The following is a 23975-nucleotide window of genomic DNA, read 5'->3' as shown; positions in this document are numbered from 1 at the left end:
GTTTGAGCACGTCGCGCCGTGCAAATAACGAAATGAGTAATAACTGATGCAGATGACATTTTGGCGACGATGAAACAACACCAATGTTATTGTTTAGCGTCCCCGATCGATCGGCAAGGTACACAGTTGCCTCTTTCGAGAGGCCCCCCTCGCAGACGGGTTAGTTAGCTTTAAATTCACAATGGTTTGTATTTATAGAGGCGTGGCGCGTGTAAACGCAACTGAGGCGTGTAACGCAGTGTGTAACCATCCGTTCGACTAAACGTTTAATTCGATGTTGATCCGTCAAAGGAAGAAAGGGATAATTGTGCAAGCAAGATTCCGAAAAGCAAATTTGTGCACGCAGCCACGGCATAAGGGTTAATGGACAGTCCGGCGAGTATTCTAAGCGGTGGGAAGTTCTACGAAAATTGGAGAGTGCAAACAGCTTACCGCTCCAGTAACATCCGTAGAGCTCGACCCGCATGCAAACCGTCCGCGTGTGATGGCTGTAGGGCAGAAAACGGATCTTGCTCGCCCACAGAGGCGGCTCCAGCTCGTGCTTGGACTCCAAATACGTGTTCGTGTTACCCTGTATTACCTGGAACCGTGGAAACGTTGGTTAAAGACCAGGACAATTCCGGGCACTCGGTCTACCCTTTGAGTTTTGCTGTTCACCCTACCCCTACACCCCCTGCTCAGGAAAACATTGATTTCTTTATTCCCCCTTACAATAGACAGCGCATACACTTGTGCCAATGTTAGCCGGCGGGACGACCCATTGTCAGAGACACTTCGGCTCTGCTTGACTTTATCGAACTGTGGAGAACTTGCGCTCGGACAAATATAGCGAATTTGTAATTCAATCGATCGGCCGACCTCCACCGATCCTTTTGGGAGGCCACGATTGGACTTGGGGTCTAACAATTAGCAAACGACGTACTGTACCGATCATAAATATTCGAACATGTTTAACATCTATGGAGCACCAGGGGTGACTATAGCTCTGTCTCGTGAAACGGCATCAATGTTTGCTTTAACAATAGGAAATTTCCATCCCCTCTTCTTCTTTTGAGGTTGTCCGCTCGACACCGCTTAGTGCCAGAACAAAAGGGTACCATGTCATATTATATCCTTTACCAACGAGAGATATTGTAAAAATGCATCCACGAGTAATTATTTAACAAATTTATTTTTTTGGGTATATATTATTGATAAAGCGGCTAAAAATTTGAATAAACATATTCTTGTTATTTTGATCAAATAATGTAGAATAGCCATTTTTAGTGCTCCGTAACCAGTGTTGGGCAAATTTTATTTCAAATAATATACAAACGTGTGATTTTAATTGCAAATAATAACTAAATTTTTATTTAAATAAATTATTATTTCTTATTTGCAAATAAAAGATTATTTATTATTTGGATGGAGGTGGAAATCAAATAAATAGTTTTTAAACGGCCAAACGTTAACCAGCTGTAGAGGACCCCAAATGGAACAACTTTTACCCCTATCACTTTTTTTGTTTCGGCCTTGATTTCCAGATAATTGCAAAAAACCATCATTTTTTGAGTTTACATAAAATTAAATATCTCAGGACTCCAATGATGAATCTTGATGGTTTTTCCTTTGTTTAGTTTAAAATAAGTAGGGGCATCTTTTTTATTGAATAAACTGTTTTGTATGACCTTCGGATCGTGGTTTTTTTGGCGTGGAGCACACCGCCACTTTCCAACCTATTTTTTTCAGGCTCCACGGTGTGCCCCACGCCAAAAACACCATGATCCGAAGGTCATACAAAACAGTTTATTCAATAAAAAAGATGCCCCTACTCATTTTAAACTAAACAAAGGAAAAACCATCAAGATTCATCATTGGAGTCCTGAGATATTTAATTTTATGTAAACTCAAAAAATGATGGTTTTTTGCAATTATCTGGAAATCAAGGCCGAAACAAAAAAAGTGATAGGGGTAAAAGTTGTTCCATTTGGGGTCCTCTACAGCTGGTTAACGTTTGGCCGTTTAAAAACGGATGACCCTGTATAATGAACACGTGCGCGTTTTTTGTCTGCTATAGCAACCTTTTCAGGTATACCGCCAGTGGTCGGGTCCGTCCGGAGGGCCCAGCTGGCTATAAAAAAGTACAATTTAATTTGTGATTTGTCAATACAAATAATAATTGAAATTGTATTTGTAAATAACAATTAATTGTATAATTTTAAATAATTCATTTAGACTTGCTCAAATAATAAATAACTCGTTATTTAAATTTTTATTTAAATAAATTTATTTATTGCCCAACACTGCCCGTAACCTAGTGTTAATAGTTGTGGTAAGAAAATAATACATTACATTAAATATAATACATGAAAATAATACATTGGTGTTTCTAGAATTTTCTTAAACATTTCTCTACTGTAAATTATATCCACTAACAGCTCTGCGCTACTCCCCAGAGTGTTGCCTTGTCGTAAATAATTACATGAAATTCTCACATAATGTACAATTTAAAATGTTCAACGGTAGCAATTCGAATGATCGAAACTTGCCGAATCTCCAGCGAGCCCAAGAAGCTGGCAATGTTCGTTCCTTTGAGACTGGCTAAACGCCCCGCCGCTGTTCAAACATTTACCATCCGCCTGCTTTGAGTTAATCCAGTTGACGTGATCAAAAGTGCAACGCTCGGTCGAATATCGGGTCTATCGATCGTTCGCGAATCGAAAACCCCAAACACATTCGTTCCCTTCGCGTTTCGGGACAGCCTTTCACCGCGTTGGACGTGTCGCCGACAGGAAAAATCGTAATCGTCTCGTGTCAAACCCCCCCCGGCAAGGTCACCCTTTCGTCTGGTGACAGTGTTCTGTCAAAACAGCTCTACCCCCCCCCCGTGCTCTCTCGCTCGATGACATTTATATCGCCGTGAAGTTGCGTTTCTACGCCTCGGCACATGCTGGAATACCGGGCGTCTGGCTTCGGACATTCCGTCACAGGACGGACACCGCGTTCCACCGCATCAGACTGGGGGCTAAGGACTAATTTCATCCCACATTCCACCACGTTAGGTATGACGACGGGATGAGGGATTCAGAGATGGTCGGAGGGAGAGGAGAACCAGAGGCACGAAGGCGAGCTTGAGCAACAATGAGAGACGGAGACAGAGGAATATGACCGTGATGGGGTTGAGTTAAACGTCCATCGCCCGCATTCTCTGATCCTGGTACGGGAGACCATATTCCCGCAATCTCCCTCTCTCTCTCTCTCTCTCCCTCTCTCTTGCACAATTTCTGCCTCTCTGTCTTCGTGATGCAATATTGATTTCACGTTGTGGGTTTATGAATAAAATAAGCGGTTTATCTGACTTTGGCACGGGGTGGACGCCGCGTAGAAAGCTGAAGGTGGAAAAGGTCCCAAGAGATCACGCGAGCTGGCGTTGCCCATTGCGAGCAGATAACCAGGCATAGTGGCCACCGTACATGTGTACGTACTCTCCACATATGTGTATATCTATACAGATCCGTTCTCCCGTCTGGCACTTGCCATGGTGTACACACCATTGCTACACCGATATGGCGGCGTATGGCTGTGCCGTGCAGCATGCAACACAGTTGCGTGACAGAGCGTTTTGCGGCGGGCACGACACATTCAGCGCACGTTCCCTACCCCAACGTACACGTTCCGTATCATCGGCCGGCCTCTATCTCTTTTCGGTGCGGCCAAGCATCGACTTCGACTACTGTTACCGGTCTATTCCCACCGCGACCACCACCGCTTCTGTTCCTTCCTTTGCTACACCCGCGCAAAGCGTTGCTTCTTTTCGACTCGTCTGACCCGGACGCCCGACTGCCTTGCTCTTTTATTGTTTATGTGGCGGGATACTTGCGGGCAAACTGTTTTTGGTGCCGTTCTATAGGGAGAAGGGAGATTCCTGAGCTGGAGCAATCGATTGGGTGTGTTTCAGGCAAAGGACATGGCTTTTGATGGAACTTCTGGGTAATGGGAGCATGTAAAAGTGTTTCAAAGTAACAGTGTACCTTTGAGAAGTATAGGTACATAGTTGCAGAAACTCGTCAGATTTTTACATGTGATTAATCCTTCGCCAGGGAAGTCTGGATCTATTTTTACCAAGGGTATCAGAATTGTTATTTAATTATAGATACATTATAGAATATCATTTAGTTACATAAAATTATAGAATACATTAGGTTCAATAGACTAATGGGCCTACAAAATGTATCTTCATGTTCTTTTAAGTTGTGAATGATCGTCAATTATATTCTTGTAAAATAGATCTGCCGACAAAGTGTTAATTAACGAGTCGCAATGAATCAGCAACACTGTAAAGCGTGCTGTTTCCTTTTTATTTGTTCGCCTCGATTGTTGGCTTCCCAGGCCGATTGTTTATATTGCTGGATAGTTGCGGGTAAACTGTTTTTGGTATTGTCGGATTGTTGAAAGGAAATTCCAGCGTAGAAACACAGTCGATCGGTTACGTTTGGGGCAAAGGACAGAGATTTTAATGAAAATTCTGGTTAATGGGAACATGTTTCAAAGTAACGTTACAACTTTGAGATAGAAAGCTTCCTCTGTCTTCAAATTTTTTATTCAGCAAGTATTGTATTAGTGTCTTGCAAAAGTTCTTCAGAGTAAATATGTATATTTAGACGAAGATGTTTGCTTCACCAACTCTCAGGTAATTGATTCTATTTTTGGAAAATGGTACGTCCCAGCAAGTAGTGAAACTATCAATTCATGCTCGGACCTCAGCATAGCAAATCGTGTATTGGACATAGCGTGTTGCATCGATTTGAATAAATGAAAATCAGATGGGACTATGTCTGACGAGTAATGCTGGATGGAGGAGAATTTCCTATTCCAACTCTAATGATGTTGTTTTAGTCGCTGCAGCATGGGGTGAGGCATTATCGGAAGGCAGGGCAATTTGCTCGATTTGTGGTTATGCGTTGCTGCTCTGCTAACAATGCATTATAATAAAAACGAAATTATGTTGTTACCTGACGTACCGTAGACCAATTCCATGATCGTAAGTTAGCACATCTTCTTAAATCCTGCATAAACACCCGCTGTATATTTATTAGTTATTTTTATCAAATCTAAATTATATCACGAGTCTGTAATTTTCTTAATTTTATTTTATTATTATTTGCATTTGGCTGCAAGCTATCGACTATTTCATAGCTTATTTATTCAGCTTCCTAAAAAGCAAATATTCATAATTTACGATTCATAATTATATCAATTATTATAAAACGTACGACACAAGAACAAAGCGACATTTCGTTCCTAAGGGATCAAAAATGATATACCCTTACATATATTTACAGCTTCATCATGATATTTAACTACTAAACCCGATCAAGAGGAAAATATCAATTTGAATAATTCCGTCATTCGAATCTCCTTCATTTGCGCTGCCGCGTCGGGAGAGGGAAGGACATCATTAAAGTAACAGCTACGGTAAAAACTCGACAATTCCGGGGTTTATTCAAAGGTAGAAGGAGAGCGTGCGCGGAGGTTCGAAGGAATCGTTCCCAGCATGCGATGGATTTAAGAGATCCATTCCGAGAAATTAAATTCTGTGCGCGCTTTGCAATCTCATTAAATTCCCGGGGAACAAACGTGTGCTCCTACGCCAGTGCAAAGTGTGGCGGCGTTGATGGCGTAACGTGCTACCAGGGTGCCCGAAATGAGAAAGAATCGACCCCAGACAGAGGGGTGGGTTTGCCAGCCGGGGTTCAGTAAGGTACACGCCGACCGGGAGCTAAGGGTTCACCTTGGGAAGGGTTTTCCAAGTGGTAGTTTCTCGGAGGAAACGATGACCTGCGTGGCGGTTGCCGGCTGGTTTGGGGATGCTGGCCAATGGCCTAAGGGTTGCGTTCAAACATTGAAAACCCTTAATTATTTATTTACGGTAAAAAAACGAAATGGTTAGCCCGTACCTCAAGTACATGGAATTTCAAACGTTCCCGTCTACCTCGGGACATAAACGCGAGAGATAAAAGTGGCGTTACCACCAACTAGAATGTAATCGCTTTTTGACGGCTTCTGTTATGGCAAGATTCTGAAATGATGAGCGTATAACAATGGGGACACAGGAGTGTCTCTTCCCGTTTGTAGGTTAAACAATTTTTGATTCTGCTGCGGGCGAAAGTTTTTGAACAAGAATACAGCTTTGCTCTTAAGAAACAATCAGGTGAAATATGTTATTGCAGAAATTATTGCTTGTTACATCATTGTTCATATAACAATATTTTCGTTCCAACCTTGTATTATTTTAGGGGCGGGAATTGAAGATTGTGCATGTAGGGTAAGGTTGCTCAAGTCGTACCAGTGCTTAAGTCGTACTACTTGAATTTTGAGCGAACTACGGCGACAACAGCTGCAACCAAATATACATCTGAGTCAACCAAGTTGCTTTACGTATTATTGCCTCATTATAAATCCTGTCATCAAGTAAGATCATTTCAATTTTCTTATAATTTTCTGCATATGTTTGGTAGTTAATCTTGCAAGTAAATTATTGATAAAATGATGTTCCTTATTAAATATAAATTCAGTAGAATTCACATAATCGTTTGGTCGAAACGAAATCGTATTAATTTTATTCAGTTAGGTTGTGTTTATTTTCTAAATTTCACTTGTGCCGTGTCTTAAGTCGTACTCATATGAGATTCCTAAGTCGTACTACCTCGTCAGTCGAAATAATAAAGAAAACATAAACAATGCGGCACATAAAAGAAACGCAGTAATTAATAAAAAGGAATTGGCATTAAAAATTAAAAAGAAGAATAGCGATTGGTTTTGTTTTATTTGTGGAGAAGATCGGGAGGGAAACATGATTCAATGCTTGAAATGCAAATCATGAAAGAACAAAAGAATTTGTATGTGATGTTTGTACTAACTGAATACCTATGTGTCATGTAAACAGATTAATGAAAAATACGTTTTAATTATTATTGTTGCTTAATTGAATTCTTAGGTACGACTTAGGCTATAAATAGGTGGTACGACTTAGGAAACCGGTTCCCTTAGTCGTACCGATGTAAGTTTTTAAAGATTTAGTTTATTCTACGTGAAAGCATATAGATTTTCTAATTTCGTTGTAATAAATAACAACAATATTAACACAAGTTTTTAATAACACATTTAATTCCTATTTATTTGATGAATCCTAAGTTTTATACGGTTTTTTTCTTAAGGGGTACGACTTGAGCAACCTTACCCTAATTGGTCAGTGGATTCGGCGTATGAGGAGAGGACAATTTAATTTATGAGGTCCGACGCCACTGAACGGATGCACGGGTGTCTTCGTAGTCTAAGGATATCAGTTTTCATTACTCTAACTGTGAGACCTTCGCTAGACGACCTTGCAACTCTACCTGCTCCATCCACACACGACGAGGTATCGTCGCCAGTACCCTTCTAATGCAATTTCCTGTTACTTTTACTTTCCCCCTCGGTTGCAGGAACGCGTGCGTGCCAGCATGCGTACGCCCCAGTGCATGCGCACGGGGGTCAAGTGTTAAGCGCCGAGCAATTATCGCTGATATCGATCTGCGTTATTGTTCGAGGTTTCCCCGGTTCACGGTCGAACCGGCGAGCGTCCCGTGTAATTTGTAATTTTTAACACCGGCACCCTTTCACGCGCGGCCGCAGACGTTTCGCTCCTGGAAACTTGTTTCTGGTGATTGCGAGCAATCTAGCACTTCGATCGGTCGCGTGACGTTTGGTCAGTCTCTTAGCGAAGTTTTTGCTACTTTGCGGAGGGTTGACGCTTCTTTATTGAGTGGCGCGGTGGGCACACAAACTCTATTACTCGACAGCAGTCGCGAGAAGATAAAAAGAAAACGATGATTCCCAGATAGGACGTCCACATCTGATTAAACGTAATAATCTTCGCAGAAATACTCGCACGAGGGAGCTTAGGATTATGCTTCATACATTCTCGCTTATCATTGGATCTGCCGAGCGTTTAAAGTGACCGTGTGTTGCCGTATGAAAGCGGAAAGACCGACTTCATTTCGTTTTTGTACCGATTTGCAAACTGTCGCGCCGTCTGGTGATCGTATTATTTAGATTACGAATTTTGTGGATTTGTGACAGACATGAATAGATGACATATAAAACTGTGAAAATATTATGATTATATTTCTGTACCATTTCAATCAAAGACTGGAATGCTGTATGCAGTTATATTATGTGATCAGACTGCGGTCCGCATGCGTTTATGACAAAATTGAGTAGATGACACTTAAAATAGGGGGAAGCTTCAAATAATTAGAATATGGCAATACGTTATTTTTAATCTATTAGCAGACAGCGAATTTTATGCATTTATTGGTAAAAATATTAGAAAAATTTAAAGATATTCTAATATTATTTTCAACCTATTATATCAGGTCGTTAAGTATGAAACTTGACAAGTGTGTTTGAAATTTGTGGAAAGAAATGAATTTGTATTTCACTCCAATTTGTCGTAAGTCAAATTTGAGTCGAAGTTGAAATTTTTATTTTGCATAAAAATCCGCTGTCTATCTATTAGAATGATTAAAGAAAGAAACAACGTTCTATTTGGTTTCCATTTCTTGCAATTGATGAAGATTTTTAGGATAAGTGTCTGAAAACAGTACATGCAGTTACAAATGCGTTTCAATTCAATTCTAGCGGAGGATAGTGCGCGAGGAGCGCTGAAGAGTGCAAAGAACGAGGAGGAGATGAGTATTATTAAAAATGAGCATGTCTGTTATGGAAAGCCGGAGAAATTGCGATAAGGGCTCGAAGGAGGAAGCTGATACAGTTAATAGCTCGGAGCACCGGGACAATATGAAGGAAGGTAGCCGCCGTCTTCTGTACGCTTCATTCATCACTTAAATGCTGTAAAATTACATTGTGGTCTGGCACAGCCGAGGACGAATGATACGGTTCATTTTTGAATAGGGAAACGACGCGGAAAGGCTCGAGAACCAATTGTTTCGCCTCGAACGAGCGTTATTATTTTCCTTTGGAATCGCGATATCCATTCCACGCGCACATTGTTATAGAATAAGAGACAAAAGCTATGTCTGTCATAATATCGCCATTCAAGCGTGACTTTTCTGCACGAGAGGAATTCAATGTAAACATATTTCAATTATGCACGAAAATCAATTCAGCATTGTACGCCCCTGTAAAGCTACCATTTTGTAAACTCATCGTACGAATATTCTTTATTCATTTGATTGTTCATTCATTCGATTCGATTATTCGTAGAAATTCCAGTCAAACACTACAACTAACGTATTCAGGGAGATAAAAGTAGAATGGGAGGATTATTGATTAGGACAATAGCTTTGATAAGGTTTCTAAAGCGTGAAATCGAGGAGAAAGCTGACAAAAGGTTTAAATAAAGAAAATATAGCTCGCGAAGTTCATTTGAAAGCTTGCAGCATTCGAGAATATTTATATAATCGTTTATTAATTATTTTATTATACAATGATATGAAAGATAATATATATTATCGTTGAATCAGTCATGTGTTCAAAATATGATATATTTTTCATTAATAGAGAATTACCGTCATATCTGTTCAAGAATTTGTTCTTAAATGCAACAAGCTGTCGATCAAAAATTAGCAATTCCAATTTCATTTTCTCCGACGACGTGACGTCATCTAATACAGGAAAAACGTTTCAAGAGGTTAGTTATCCTCGTGGAAAAATTCGACGAGGCAGACGTCCTCCACTTAAGATACGCGATTTTCAAGCACCTATAACTTGCGCTTATGATCGTTTTTGCTTATCGACGCGACGTATAAAGGAAAATTATTGTGCCGGAGCGTATATGCGGCAGCTTCTCAGATGAGCGTTTCCGTGAACTACTTCTCCGCGCTATTATTGGATTTTCAGTCCTCAATAGAATGACATGTTTAAGAGAACGTTTTACTTATTTTCCCGAACTAAGTCTCTCGAAGTTCGGCTGATTACATTTTACTGGGGCACGGATATCGTATTTGAGGTCAATCGACCATGTCAGGATAAGGTAAGAGGATCGGGAAAGGATTATAACATGTGACTGAAGGAAAATTTGTTATTTCTTGGAAGACATCCTTTCAAATCGTTCAATATGCTTCCTATATTTGTTTCGTTGCTGGACTTTATGCATTTATGACAAAAATGATTTCCAAGTGAAATATCAGACTGTGAAGACAGAAAAATTTAAGGACACTCTTCGAACACTTAACTAATTTCTGTTTCTTACAATTGGATTAGAAAATCTTTATCCTGCATAAACGTCCGCAGTCTGTTCATTAAAAATGATCTGGAAGCATCCTCCGAGTCTTATTGTTTAAAACTGTAACCATCTTGCGATTCTTCCACTGGTTGTCAACTTGTTATTTAGCCTCTCTCTTGTAGAATCTTTGAAAGAGACTCCCAGAAAGCCGAGTAGAGAATTCGTCCTTTAAACACAGCCAGAATATTGTTCGATTGTTTTACATAAAATTGAAGTCGAAAATTTTACTAGGTACACCGCGTATCATGATGCAAAATCAAAATTGTTTACATCGATTGCAAAAAGCGGAGGCCAAACAAGTTCTTTCTTGAACAGTCCAAACGTCGACAATATTTCGTTTCTGATTCAGTGTTCCTTTAATTCTGTGAAGCAGTGTAGAAACGACTTGATCAATTTTATTAGATACTCGCGTACGATAATAAACATTTCGAGCAACACGAATGCGCCGAATAAAGGATCGAGAGCGCGTTCACTTCGCCGTCGGATCAGCCCGTAAATATCAGAGGCTGCATTCAGAGCCGCACTCACGCGATCTTCTCTGCTAACAAGATCCTTTCCGCGATTTCAAGATGGTTCCACTCTCACGTAACAACGAGTTACAGAAAAACCCTTCGGAATACTCGAGCGTTGCTCGTTCGTGGTTAGATTTCCCGGGTCGGGTCGGGCCGGGCCGGGCCGCAGGCGCGCAGCTCGATATTTCGCCCCCGCAGTATCTCCGGTAGCGAGCGGGATCTCGTTTCCGGTGAAACGCGTTTCGCTCTATCCGGCCCATTAGAAACAGTTACGGTTCCAGTTAGAATAACAATCGGTCGTGATAAAGCGGCCGCGTTGCGTATTCCGTGACGGCACCGAATTATTTCCCGCGCGGACAACGTTTCGCTAATGTGCCCCGTTTCCTGTGCGTGCAACATTATAACTAACATTACAAGCTGCAATATCGCTCCGTTCGGCCACCCTTATTTTTTCCTCGCTTCTCTCTCTCTCCCCTTCTCTCTTTCTTTCTGTCTCTCTCTGCTCGCGTTGAAAATGCCTGCCGTGCGTGTGCACGCGCGTGATTTACGCGTAGCCCCGGATCCTCGGGATCCAACGCAACGCCGGTTTGCGTGTCAACCGGTCGAGCACGCATTCGTCTTCTCACGCAGCCACCCTACGCAGCCTACCTTCCGCTTGTCCCTTTCGGTAATTATCGAATTTCCACACGGAATTCCCGCGTCACGGACCGACCCACCGAGAAAACCTGACAGCCCCGGCCTCCCGGCTGTTCGCGTGACACGATAATGACGAATTAAGCGGTTCGAAGGGAGCCGCCACCGTGCCGCATCCCTTAAACACGAGTTTCAACCTCGCCAAAGTCGTCGAACTCGCGCACACGCTCCTCGCGTGTCCAATTTCGCTGATCGATGCACTATGGGACGGGATTGCGGTCTCCAAGACCTCTGCTACCTTTTAACCCTTGTCATCTGAATATCCAAATTTTCCACGACATTTTTCTACGATAAGATTAGGCATTGTACATCATACAACCCAGTCTATTTATCATTGTTTTAGAAAGCGGAATTTATGTGTTTGTCGAATAAACATTTATCTTCGCGAACTGGAAATCGGTACGTGTGTATTCCGCTATTGACATAAGGGTTGAACAGGCTATAAAAATGTACACTGAGAAAAAAATCCTGTCGAAACAAAAAAAATATATGTTGATTCAGTAAGATGTATAATACTATTGAATAGTGCCAATATCATATGAACTTATTTTAATATTTAATACTATCGAATCTCAATAGCAAAACTCATTTCCGCCAATCATATAAGCGAATAGCTTGACATCAATGTTTTCAAAAAAATAAGATATGGCCTCAAACCAATTCCAGTATAAATCAATACATTTCTCAAATTTTTTTAACAACATATCTGATTGAAGGAAAAAGAGAAATATTACGAATAATAATGTACGGTACTGAATCGAATAATATTTTCAATCATTTCATGATAGACAATTCAAATACATCACGATTTGCTTCTAAAATACTATTGAAAAGAATACATTGATATTCATCGAAGTAAAAAAATTACAATAACACGCGTGTTATTGAAGTAACTACTTTTTTTTTCTCAGTGTATCGATTGACGAAAAAAATACATTTTTACTGGGAAAATTATGGAATATATTTTTATATGTAAGATTATATGTGTGTAACTTGATGGATAGCAAATTAAAAAATTAATGCATCAATGAATGAACTCGTAATCGATCAAACGACTAAATAAATGAATTAAAAGCTAAATAAAGATCAATGAATTACTGTATTGTACATACAGTGGTAACAATATTGTATACAGTGTACATATTCTATGTACCAGAGATTGAGTAGAGAAAATGATCTATGTATATTGTGAATGTGAAGTAAACCACACTCTATTACCTCGATCCAGATCATAATAATGTAAAACCCTTATCTCGCCGTATAATGGCGTTGATAATTCTGTCCTAAGTATCATAAACTAGAAAATATATGTCTCGGGCCACTATCATAATCACCTACAGGAACATAGTTTAGGTTAACCCTCGATAGTTTAGCGGTCAACCGTATGGCGGGAATATGGTCCATTCAGGCCGACAATAGTAATAATCATGTGTCTGAACTGTAATGTGCTTTGTTGTCAACACTTCGCGTTGGTGTATAGAAACGGACGGATAGACAAGATTTTTCAATTGAATATTAGCAATATCGAACTCTTTGCATTTTAAAAATGAAATATCTTCAATTTATTATACATGTATTTATTTTAAAAATATAAAAATCTATAACAACCTCGCTATTGGCCAAACAAGCATTAAAGAAATTTTTAAAAAAGTTGCAAGTGCCTGGGTAGCCGGTTATTGAGAGACACAATGGTTAAATACAATCATATTTTACTATTATATCGGCGCTAATTGAGAAGGATCATCAATGTCACGAGCATTCCATTGTCGCCCGGGGTTTGGTGATTAAGCGACGTTTTGATATTCAACGCGTTTGAGTTCGCCATGGCAAAATCTGTCGGGCAAAAAATTCTGGTGAACCCGGGGGGTCAGGGGGTGAGACGAGGGTGGGTGGCGAATCTGCCGTGGAGGGTCAATGTATTCCACCGGGAAGCATGATTAAGAGCCGTTTTAAAACTGGCGCTGTACACGAGTACGCGTCGCTTCCTTTGAGAACGAAACCGGGTCACTCTGATTAATTGAAGTTTTTGCGAGAACCCGCCTTCTCCGAGGAGGAGGAGGGCCCGTCCTTTGCTCCCGCTCGTCAAATTAAAATACGGGTAATTAATGCTCCGACGCTTTTTCGCGCGAGGACAATGATTATAAAATGATATTCTTCCTGGCGCCGCGCCGGCGTCGCGTCGGTAAAAAATGAAAAGGATTATATATATACATATATATTTTCTGGAATGGGAATGTATTTCCGTATCGTTTCATTGCGTATCTCCACGCACCGGTTATGTGTTTTTACTAGCATCCCTCTTCGGGGATCCTCTATTAAATGGTGCAATCCCCACCTTAGCAGCTTACCTTCCATTAAATAAAATAACGAGTCGGAAGCACGGCGCAAAAAAGAAGACCGGAACTGGACCGGGAAGTACGTCAGTGCTCATTAAAAACTATCATGATGTAGGCAAGGTAAAAACGCGGAGGGATTCCTGGGATTTAGGCGTCGCGTCGGTCGACGCCATTTTTTTCACATGCTACTCGCCTAAGACAGCGAAAGCGGAGTTAACGGCCTCCGCGCGTTGCGCGATGATTAAAACGGATTCGGAAAGTACCGAGTGACCGACGATAATCTGGAAAATTGCTTTCCAACCGCTGCGAAAATTATTCTTTAGAATTTCCAGAGCACAGGGTTCATAACGACTCTGTAATTGCAGCATCGATTTTCGAATTCTCCCATTTTGCAGTCCCTCGATCCTTGTTGAAATTTTTGGTTTTCTGCGAGTCATTGATCAGTATTATGAAAGAAATCAATTTTAAAGGAAAATCAGATTTCGTTTTACTCGAGTTTCTGATAGTTTCAAGTGTATAACGGAACTACAATTAATGTTATTGGCGCTCTGGTTCGATCAGTTGGAAAAATATAAGCAAGTTTGCAAAATATTACATGAAATTTAATTCGACTTTTCGGTCTCAATTTAGACCATTTTCAAGAATAGAAAAATTTCCGTTTTGCGTCTGTAAAAATTAATCAAAATATTTTAAATGGTTATGAACGTATTTTTACACAAGCAGAAGTAGAAATGTGTAAAACTCACATGCTTATGAAAAGTATTAATTTATATTGTTAAAGGTTATGTAATAACGTGTTGATTCCATGCTGGTGACATGTGGACTGAGTAAACCGTGAAGGTTTGAAATGAAAACGAATCAAAGAACGAAGATCTCTGTATTGGCCAATTGATAAATGGCGCCAATTATGAATCTTTGTATAATGGAACGTTATGTTTGTAGCAACGTGTGCATCCCTTTGATGTCAGAGAGCTATTTTAACTTGAAAATTAAACATTTCTTCCGACCTAGAATAATTCCATTGTACATAACTTTTTTCATTTGGTGGATATGAAATTGATATAATACCTCATGCAATACTTAAATGTGTAGTAATTGATTAGATACCAACATATTTAATAATGTTAACAATATTGTGAATAATGGTACAGCAATTTTTAATGGTGACATGCAAAATCACCTTGTGTAAAAAGCACATTAACTCCTTACCGTATCATTTTATTTACGGTTACAATGATTAGAACGTCTGTATCCCCAAAAGTGTCGCAGAAGAGAAAAGATTATTTCTTTTTTTGTACGGCTACCCATTTATTTTAATGCTTAGATATTGATTACCAATGAATCAAATTTTATTTCGTTTAAAAAGAAACGAGTAACATTCATATTTGTTAGACTTTATTTAAAATCTCCATGACGAAGGGTTTAAACATCATACTTTTTAATGGTGAATATGTCACCCCTCGATTGCTAAGGGATAATCATTATCTTCAGTCTACCACAAGGTTCTGAGAAACTGACGTACAAAAAATATAAATAAACATAGAAACACGCATAAAACAGTAAAATCTGGAACATCTGGCGAGCACGAAATGTCAAAAGAAAAGTCGGCCGTTTGAAAGTACAACATCAAATATTATAATCCCCGTAAAGTACGTCTCCGTTTTACGTTTATTAATAGTTGAAAAGCGAGCTTTCTCGGATCCTGCCCGTTTCATCTGTAATAGACAAATAAATCTGAATCCAGCCAGTCGGGAGTCGCGATCTTTCCATCCGGGGCGGATCTAGCAACACAGCATCAATAATTCTTACAGCAAACGAAATCGTCATTCTGCCCGCACCGACCGAATAAAATCTTTCTCGTGCCAAAAGGCATCCGAGCGGTGGTGTGCACCGTCCGACAGTAAAACAGCGAAGTAGCGGCTTTAACTTCGGTCTAACCGTGCAGCAACGAGCGAACCCATTTCCCGCAGACTGCGGTTTGCAAATTGCATGCTGTTTTCGTGGAGACTTACATCGGCGGGCCACCGGAAAATCTCGTTTAATTCGGCAGCGTCGATAGAATCTAACCGCCAGAAATCATCCGGAACGCCGGTTAATTGCGATCCGCCGGCGACTGTTCGTTATTAAACTCCGGTTCCGGGTGAAAAACGGTCCTGCTCCTTGCAGGGGCATCGGAGACGGAAAGGAGAAGCTAGTTGCCGCCCCGAGCCTCAATTACGAGTCTTTTGAAGTTACGGCACTGGCGTCGTTCCTCCCGTGATAATTATTATCACGTGTCACGGCGCACACACGCCCATACAACAACAAGAGAAATCTTCCAGGTGTAGAAACCTGTGAGATGTACGACGAACAGTTTACTCCATTTGCACGGCAACGAGAATGCTACAATGATCTGTAGTTCCAGAAATCCTGCCAGTAATTATTTAACATGTATTAATAATATAACCATTTGTGGATTTAAATGTAGTTTTACTATCTTACTTTATATTTGCCATTTCGACACGGATGAACAGACTGCGGATTTTATGCATTTGTGACAAAATGGGCGCGTACAATTTAAAGCAGTCGACACGTTAAACATATTTAAGGACATCAATGTATTAGTTTCAATAATTGAAAGCTTCATTCAAAATGACGCTTCAAATGATCTCAAAAAACTCCCATTTCCGGATGTTAAAGAAATTTTGATACACCCTGTATAATTGAATTCACTGCATTTTTAAAGTACATTTGAAGGTCCACTTCAGGGTTAAGCGGGTGTTCGCATTTACCAATTTTGAGAAATTTTTTTCGGAAGAAGCATTAGACTTTGTGTATTACGATTTTGCACACACATATATGGATAGTTGAAGTACGCGCGTTATTTTTTAAATGTAAAAATAATCAATATTATACGAGTTATATATTTTTTTAAAGGGAATGTTTTCAGAAAAATGTGTCGAATGTGATCTGGAAGTTCGAAACCGGAACAATTCGTACTTATTATAGAAAGAAGGAAATATAACACAATAAAATAGTTGGGAAAGTTGGGAAGCGAAAGAGAAAGTGTTAAGATTTATATGCAACCGATCGGTAAATAAAAAGCGAGGAGAGTAGTTAAGACGAAACGAAGCTGAAAAGTACGAGGGTATGATCTCCATAAAAATATTTCTGCCGCTGTTTATACGATTTTCGTAAAAAGTGTGAGGTCAAATTACGGAACTAGTCTGGACTCTTTTGAGCGGGATCTTGAAAAGGAAGCGTTGGGTCCGCTAAAGGATCCGGGCGGTAAAGGATCATGCACACCAGAGAGTAATTAAGAAATTTTTCTGGCTGTCTTGCTAAGAGCGAAGTCTACGTGGGATTAAAATTCAGCTGTCGAATTTGCAACTGCAGTTTGGGTCATGACTGGAAGTCCATGAAGAGGATTACGGATTTGCTACGTGGAAATACGAAAATGTTTCATACGTTCGAAACTGATATGAACAAAATATTCGTAGACTTTATTTAACATTTAAAATGATTCTTTAGTAATGAAGGTGACGAATTCCGAACAGCAATGAAATGGCAGATTGTATAAATAATTTTCAATGAAGTGTAGTTTACATGCATGAAGTCTGACATTCCTCCTCAGTCAGGTATGAATATTTAATTTTGCAAGAATTTTTGTCCGTAATTAAGTTAGCGTGTGCGACGCGTGAGGGAAGTTTGTTCTCCCGAACACCAACATCACGCGTTCGTGTGATCTTATTTTAATTCGAGCGACTTCCGTTGGATAAAAACAGTCTCCCGCGAACTGAACATTCAATTACCGCACGTGTTTTTCGATTTTTGGTGTTCGATCTGTTGTAATTGTTCAATTTACAAGCAAGATGAGTTCTAGCGGACGAGTGAGGCGAGCGTGGTCTCGAAGAAAATGAAGAAGAAGATCGCTCGAGGCCGATAATTGGGACAGGTTGATCGCAAATTAGTGAATAATCATGAGGCCGAGGCTGGAAGTTGATGTTTGCATGAAATCATAAGGTTGAACACGTGACGGAGGCGACGTCTTTAGAAGCTGAAGGAAGTTGTACAGTCCCCGAGTGCATTAGCGCCGGCGCAAGTGGTCTATCAATATTAATAAGGCAGTAACTGGACAGCGGAAGTATAGAGATGGTCGATAACCAATTTATTAAAAAAGAAAGGCTTGCTTCCCCCGGAGAGAAGAGGGTTCACAGTTTTATTTTCCTCGAGAGCTACGAGCTCCTGCAGAATGCAAAACTTTTCAGATGACGACGCTGCTGGTCTCTCTGGCTCATAAAAGATTTGCATTCAGTGATTGCATCTACTATCTTGTAATGGTATTGTCAATATTTTTATTACACCTACTTAGCTACTAATTATTTCTATTTCACTGACTCGACTATGAAATATATCAGGTTTCTATGACTGGGGACTAAGTTGATGGTGTCTTTGCAAGTTTTATGGCTCTTCGATGAGCTGAGCATTCTGATTGTTTATTCATTTTCAGTACAGAAGCTGCAGTACACGCGTCGAAGCACACAAAGCAGTGGCTCCTTGAAAGAAATATCAATCTTTTGCCAAGGCCTGCTTGTTCCCCCGATATAAACCCTATTGAAAATGTTTGGGGTATAATTGCGCGACAAGTTTATAAAAACTGCAAACAATACAACTCCATTAACAAACTCTGGGATGCGGTGAATGAAGCGTGGGCGTTTGTTCGAACAGAAACGCTACAAAAGTTAGTTTCGTCAATGCCCAATCGTATTTTTAATATAATTAAAAAAATGGAGAGTACGCTAAATATTAAAATAGAAATAATAAAAAAACAATTGTTAATTCCAACTTTATCAGTGTAAAACGAAACTGACATTATAGAAATTTCGCAGTTTGTTCAGTGTAAAATTATATTTTTGTTTTCTTTTATCAATAAATACCATACTTATGTTTCGAAATCGGTGTGTATGCTTTCTTTATGTAATCTCGAAATGCTACCAAATACAAATTTCAATGGTATGGTATAATTATAAGAATTTATTACAAAACACAGTGACTTTATAGAAAGCATACATCCGGCATAAGAGAAGAAATCATTACCAGAAGAAATCATGCCATTACATCGGTGTAAGGGTAACGAGCATCGCCGAAGAATCGTGATTCAGCTGGGGACGGTTTCGGTGTCGAAATTAGGGTTTACACGAAATCGCAAAGTGGAGCACGCGACTTGGCGGACTATAGGGGTGGCAAGCAAGACCGCTGTCCCTTGGCACGTTAATCCTGGCGCAGTTGGTTCATCAATATTAATAAGATGCTAACCGTCCGGCAAAGACGCGGAGACGTCCGATCGGTCGGTCAATTTGCTTGTCAGTTAGGCGAGCTTTTTCGCCGCGACTTTCTCGAACGTATCGCCGCGCACCGGTTGGTTGGTAGCTCGTCCTCTCGTAAACCCGGAGCCCCGGGATCGTTCGTGCATTAATGACTGTCACGTCACACCGGAATTGTACCCGAGGGAACAACGCCACAGCTAAGACTTAAAGCGTCGTAACAGCAACACCGCGACAAACTCCATAAACACCGGCCGACGTAACCGACGATAAGTTCAACAAAAACGTGTCGTGTCGCCTTTGGCGAGCTTCTTACGAGTCTCTTAGAACACCGACAGGCTCGCCCCGCGTATCGGATACACTTTCAACCGGTACTTGTTAAAACTGTTCTGGTATCTATCGTCCCACTCGTTCTCCGCTGTAACACTCTCGGTACTTCGATAAGCTTCTTAATTGGATGATTAATTCATTCTGAAACTTCCTTAAGAAGACCGGCTTCTGCCAAGTATAGCTTCTAATTATATCATCAGTGTTTTAATAGGTAATCTGCCCGTGTAATGGCGGAAAAGAGTGTTACGCGGTCATATTTTCCCTCAACTTTTATCCGCGCGCTACGCCGCGCCGTAAGGACATTGTTGCGAATCATCCAATTTACATTCTCCCGTTCTTAAGGCCGATAACCGTTACGTACTTTAGTTTGGTAATCACTTTATAGTTGAACTTGTGGGAGCGATCCTTACGTTTTTAAGTGCTTTACTTGTCTCGAAAGAAAATGATATTAGTTATAACAAAAATAAAATTTACAGAGGCGAAAAGAGTTTAAATAAAATTAATAAAATTACGATATGTGATACTGACAGTGCACTGCCAACCTCCTAGCATTTTGCAGATACCAAATATACTTACATTCGACTTCATAAACATCAAAGTTCATTTATAAATCTAGACAATTCCATTTCGCATTTCTGGGTGACACGGCACTCAAAGCAAAATTACTTATTCTTCTTCCCGGCGATAGATTAGGAAATGTTTGCTCAACATTCTGCGGAAGTGGCTCAAGCAGCTACTGTAATGACAGAGACGTCTAGCGCGTTAATACAAGCCGAGCAATAATTAATTTCGCCGGGCGAACACTCGGCAGCTCGAATGCTCGAGATTTCTCTGGGAGTCGCGTTTCGGGCCAGAATCCGTTCGCGAAACTCACGGGCAGAAAGCCCAAAGGTTCTGTTTCCGAGCTCGACAAAGTGGTGCATCGCCGGTACGAAATTAGCTTACGGATTCGTGATAAGCGGCTTACGCTTCGAGCGGGATAATCCCCCGGCTGGTCTTCGATTCTTGATCGTCGAGTGAGAGAGGAAGAGAGAGAGAGCAACCCGCTTTGAACTTGTGGGCTCGCGCGCGCCACGCTCGCCCGGCTTCTGCGCTTCGAAAGTCACCACCAGGAATAACAATCTCGCCATCTTAATCGGGATGGAATTATTATTTCAGGCCAATGACCAACCGAGACCGGCCAATTCGAACGCAGTTTCGACTATTCCGGGCGCAGCTGGACGCCCGTCGCGCCGATCCCAACAGAGAGCAGATGCGCAGACTGCCGCGCCGCGCGGCCTGCTCATAAATTATGGCATCCACGGTGCTTTTTATCAATATACGACGTGCACTTTTGATCGCGACCCTGCTGCCAATTCTGCGAACGGAATGCTAACATCGAAAACATGTTGCGTCTGAACCCTGCTGGGGTCGTTGTCGGTCGGATATTCGATCATTCATTCGATTAGGCATAAATAGAATACGGATTTCAGGCATTTATGATACTCGATATACAGGGTGATGCATCTGACTTGACCACCTTGAATAACGTCTAAATTATGCGTTCTACACAAAAATTATTTCTACAGATGATGCATTGTTTCAGGGGGTGTATGATATGGTGTACATGACCTCTTTATAAGTGGAGGTGTTCAGGAGATTCGAAGGTCAACTTTGGTCTTTTAAATCGAACCATACATTTTTTATGCAGCGGTTGATGCGGTTATTTATTCTCAATAAAAAAAGTATTAACTAAGGAAAATTATTAGTTTAGCAGATATTTTAATTTGATTATTGCTAAGAAAACTTTGTTAGATGCTTTGCTAAAAATTACCAAGTCATGTACGCCACACTAAATAAATAATTTTTTAGTACAACAAATAATTTAGAACTTATCCGAGGTGAGAGATCAGGTTAGGTGCCTCGCCCTGTATATTATCTCTGATTCAATAAAATGATTAACCCATTCATTATAGTGCTGAACAACGATATATCATGATGTATCAATGACAACAGTGTGTACAATTTCTTGGGCACTTGTACAAAAAAGGGAAGCTAAATTATATTGTCATAAATGGGTTAAGTAATCTCTGGAAGGTAAGACATTGATGAGACAAGTTAGGTCACGTTTACTCACCTCTTGCCCTTTAATATCCCTGTATCGAACCCACTTCTTGAGGCGCGGTCGCCAATAATCGAGCAGATACGCTTCTGCATACTCAACACCGAGACCATTCCCGAAACGGCCTTGAGTAGCGGTGGCAGTGATCAAGTGAACTGTATGAAGGTCAATCTCCAACCATTCTCGGGCTTCCTGGGTGATCTGATTCTTGGGACACCACGCGCCACCGAGATTCTCGGATTTTAATCTGAAACAGATGAGAGACACATGACACATGTAGTTCAGGACTGTAATTAGTCTCACTTAGAGTCCTAGATCTGTCAATCAACGTATCTGTATTGCATGCAGAAATTGAATGGTTCAGTAATCGAATATTCATTTTAGCAACCTTTTGAAACAAAAGGACTTAATAAAATAATTTCATTGGTTCATTCAAGTGATCACATCTTACAGTGGGTGATCAGATCATTAGAGTCACAATGCGAAAAATATTTTTTTGCCCGTGTTATAATCTCGCTAAAGGTATATTTAAAATGTCAGAATATCAATACTTCGTCAAGGACTATAGTGGAACCTCCTTTATCTTATAACTTCTATGTACTTGAGAATACGCTCATGTAACTAATAGTACACTGGGCTGTAGTTCGGATAATAGAGGCTCGGCGAAGAGTTCGTACATATGAGGCTCAGCATAAATTGGTTCTTATAGACGAGGTGCTATACATATGAATATTTCAGTGTATCTAAATTTTCATTTAAAAATTGAGTGTTTTAATATAAATTCATGAATTCCATTTCTATTTCTAATTTGTTCAATTTTACAGTTAATAGTTTGTGGCAAGGGACTAAACCAAGTGAAAGGATAATGATTCCAAATAAGGATCTTTATCATCTATTCCCGGATATCGGAGCTGTTTCGATATAAAAGGGTGGTGCTGCGTTCCAGCTCGCTTTTAAAGTAAATCTTATCTCAGCATCTCGCCGGAGTAAGTGTTAATGAAATCGTAGCATTCTTAAATCCCGGCGGGAAGAAGGTATAAAAAGGAATTAAACAAGACAGAAGTTTGGGGAGGATCGTAACTTCGGTAGCGCCCCGAAGAATGTTCTCGGTATCGAGGCGAAGAATAATCGGACGCGGCATTCCTGGGGCCATTCCATGAACTTTAACGATTCGATCTATTCTCGGACCTTTTAGGGATCAGGCTGTTTTCCAACCAGAGCAGCGCCGGTACTTTCTGAACGGTAACGAATTAATTAAACCAGCGGGTTATCTGCATCGGAGTCCCTCAGCCAGTCCCCGCCTCCACACGTCTTGTTTATCAAAATTTTTTGAAGTAAATTCCAATATCGTCGCGAATACCGGGTTCGCCGGCAACTTTTAATATTTTCATTTTTCCAATAATAAATTTAAGCGCCCTCGAACCCGGCAACTTTTCCAGAAGAACTTGCACCCTTGATCTTGCGTACCGTATCCGCGATCAAAGCACCCCACCCCACTCCCCCTCCCCCCAGGGGAAAAAGAAACACGAGTTTTAGTCGTTTAATGAATTTCAGAGAAGAAGCGAGAGGAGATACCGCTGAATACAGGGCTGTGTAAGTGATACTTCGAAACTTACCAAATCATGTCACGTGAGCACACTTCGACCGCCACGCGAAGACTGCGAATCGCGAATGTCTTCATTAAAGTCAAAGAGTTCTGTCGGAACTTTACTACATTACACGAAATTAATAAAATGGTATGGAGTATTCATGGGACAACTTGTTTGTGTTTATAAGAAGCTACAGAGCTTCGAGAAGCCACTGAATTTAATTTAAGGAAGGTAATAACTATTTACTGTATTTACACAGCTGCGTAAACTTCTTCTTACTATGAAGTATAAACTGTTTCAATATTAAAAATTAAAATTAAATACTATGGAAAATGCTGAAATTTATATAAGGGACGATAAGACCCTATGGAATTTTATAATTTTATTAGGGTTAGAGTAAGTATATGTATTTCATGTATTAATTAAAATTATTTTATTGGGGTGATAGTTAAATTTATAATGTAAAAAGAAATAGAATTTTAGTAAAAATTGTTAGAAGAATTACTTCAAGGATAACAGCATTATAACTTCAGGAAGATCATATTTATAAAGATGTTTGTAACCTCCATGTTGAATTAAGATAAATTTTAAATGCAGAAGTTCGAAAATTAAATCTGTTCAAATCTAATTGATTTTCATTTCTATCTGCAATGACAAAGAAAATACAAGGTGGTTATCTAGACTGTTTAGTCCCATTGGATCCACTAAGAGCTAACAATCAATCATCGCTTTACAATCATGGCAATTGTCGGTAACAAGAGAAAGCGTTGACATCTGATACTCTCGATGACAACGATTTATCGTGCCAGTAAATCCAGCGGGAGCATAAACGGAGGTTGATTAA

General features: G+C 40.2%; 1 protein-coding gene across 2 annotated transcripts in view; it reads right to left on the bottom strand.

Moving 5' to 3' along the window:
* The window catches only part of LOC143211967 (discoidin domain-containing receptor 2), a 243136-nt gene that overhangs the window by 70559 nt on the left and 148602 nt on the right, over nt 1–23975 (bottom strand). For both annotated transcript variants that reach the window (XM_076430163.1, XM_076430162.1), the window contains exons 5-6: nt 21558–21789; nt 433–580 (exon numbers count right to left, since the gene is read on the bottom strand). In XM_076430163.1, coding sequence (XP_076286278.1) covers nt 433–580; nt 21558–21789 — 380 coding nt within the window. The remainder of the gene's footprint in view (nt 1–432; nt 581–21557; nt 21790–23975) is intronic.

This window comes from Lasioglossum baleicum, chromosome 9 (assembly GCF_051020765.1).
Source record: "Lasioglossum baleicum chromosome 9, iyLasBale1, whole genome shotgun sequence".
Taxonomy (NCBI): domain Eukaryota; kingdom Metazoa; phylum Arthropoda; class Insecta; order Hymenoptera; family Halictidae; genus Lasioglossum; species Lasioglossum baleicum.
This window is presented reverse-complemented; position numbering and strand designations above follow the sequence as displayed.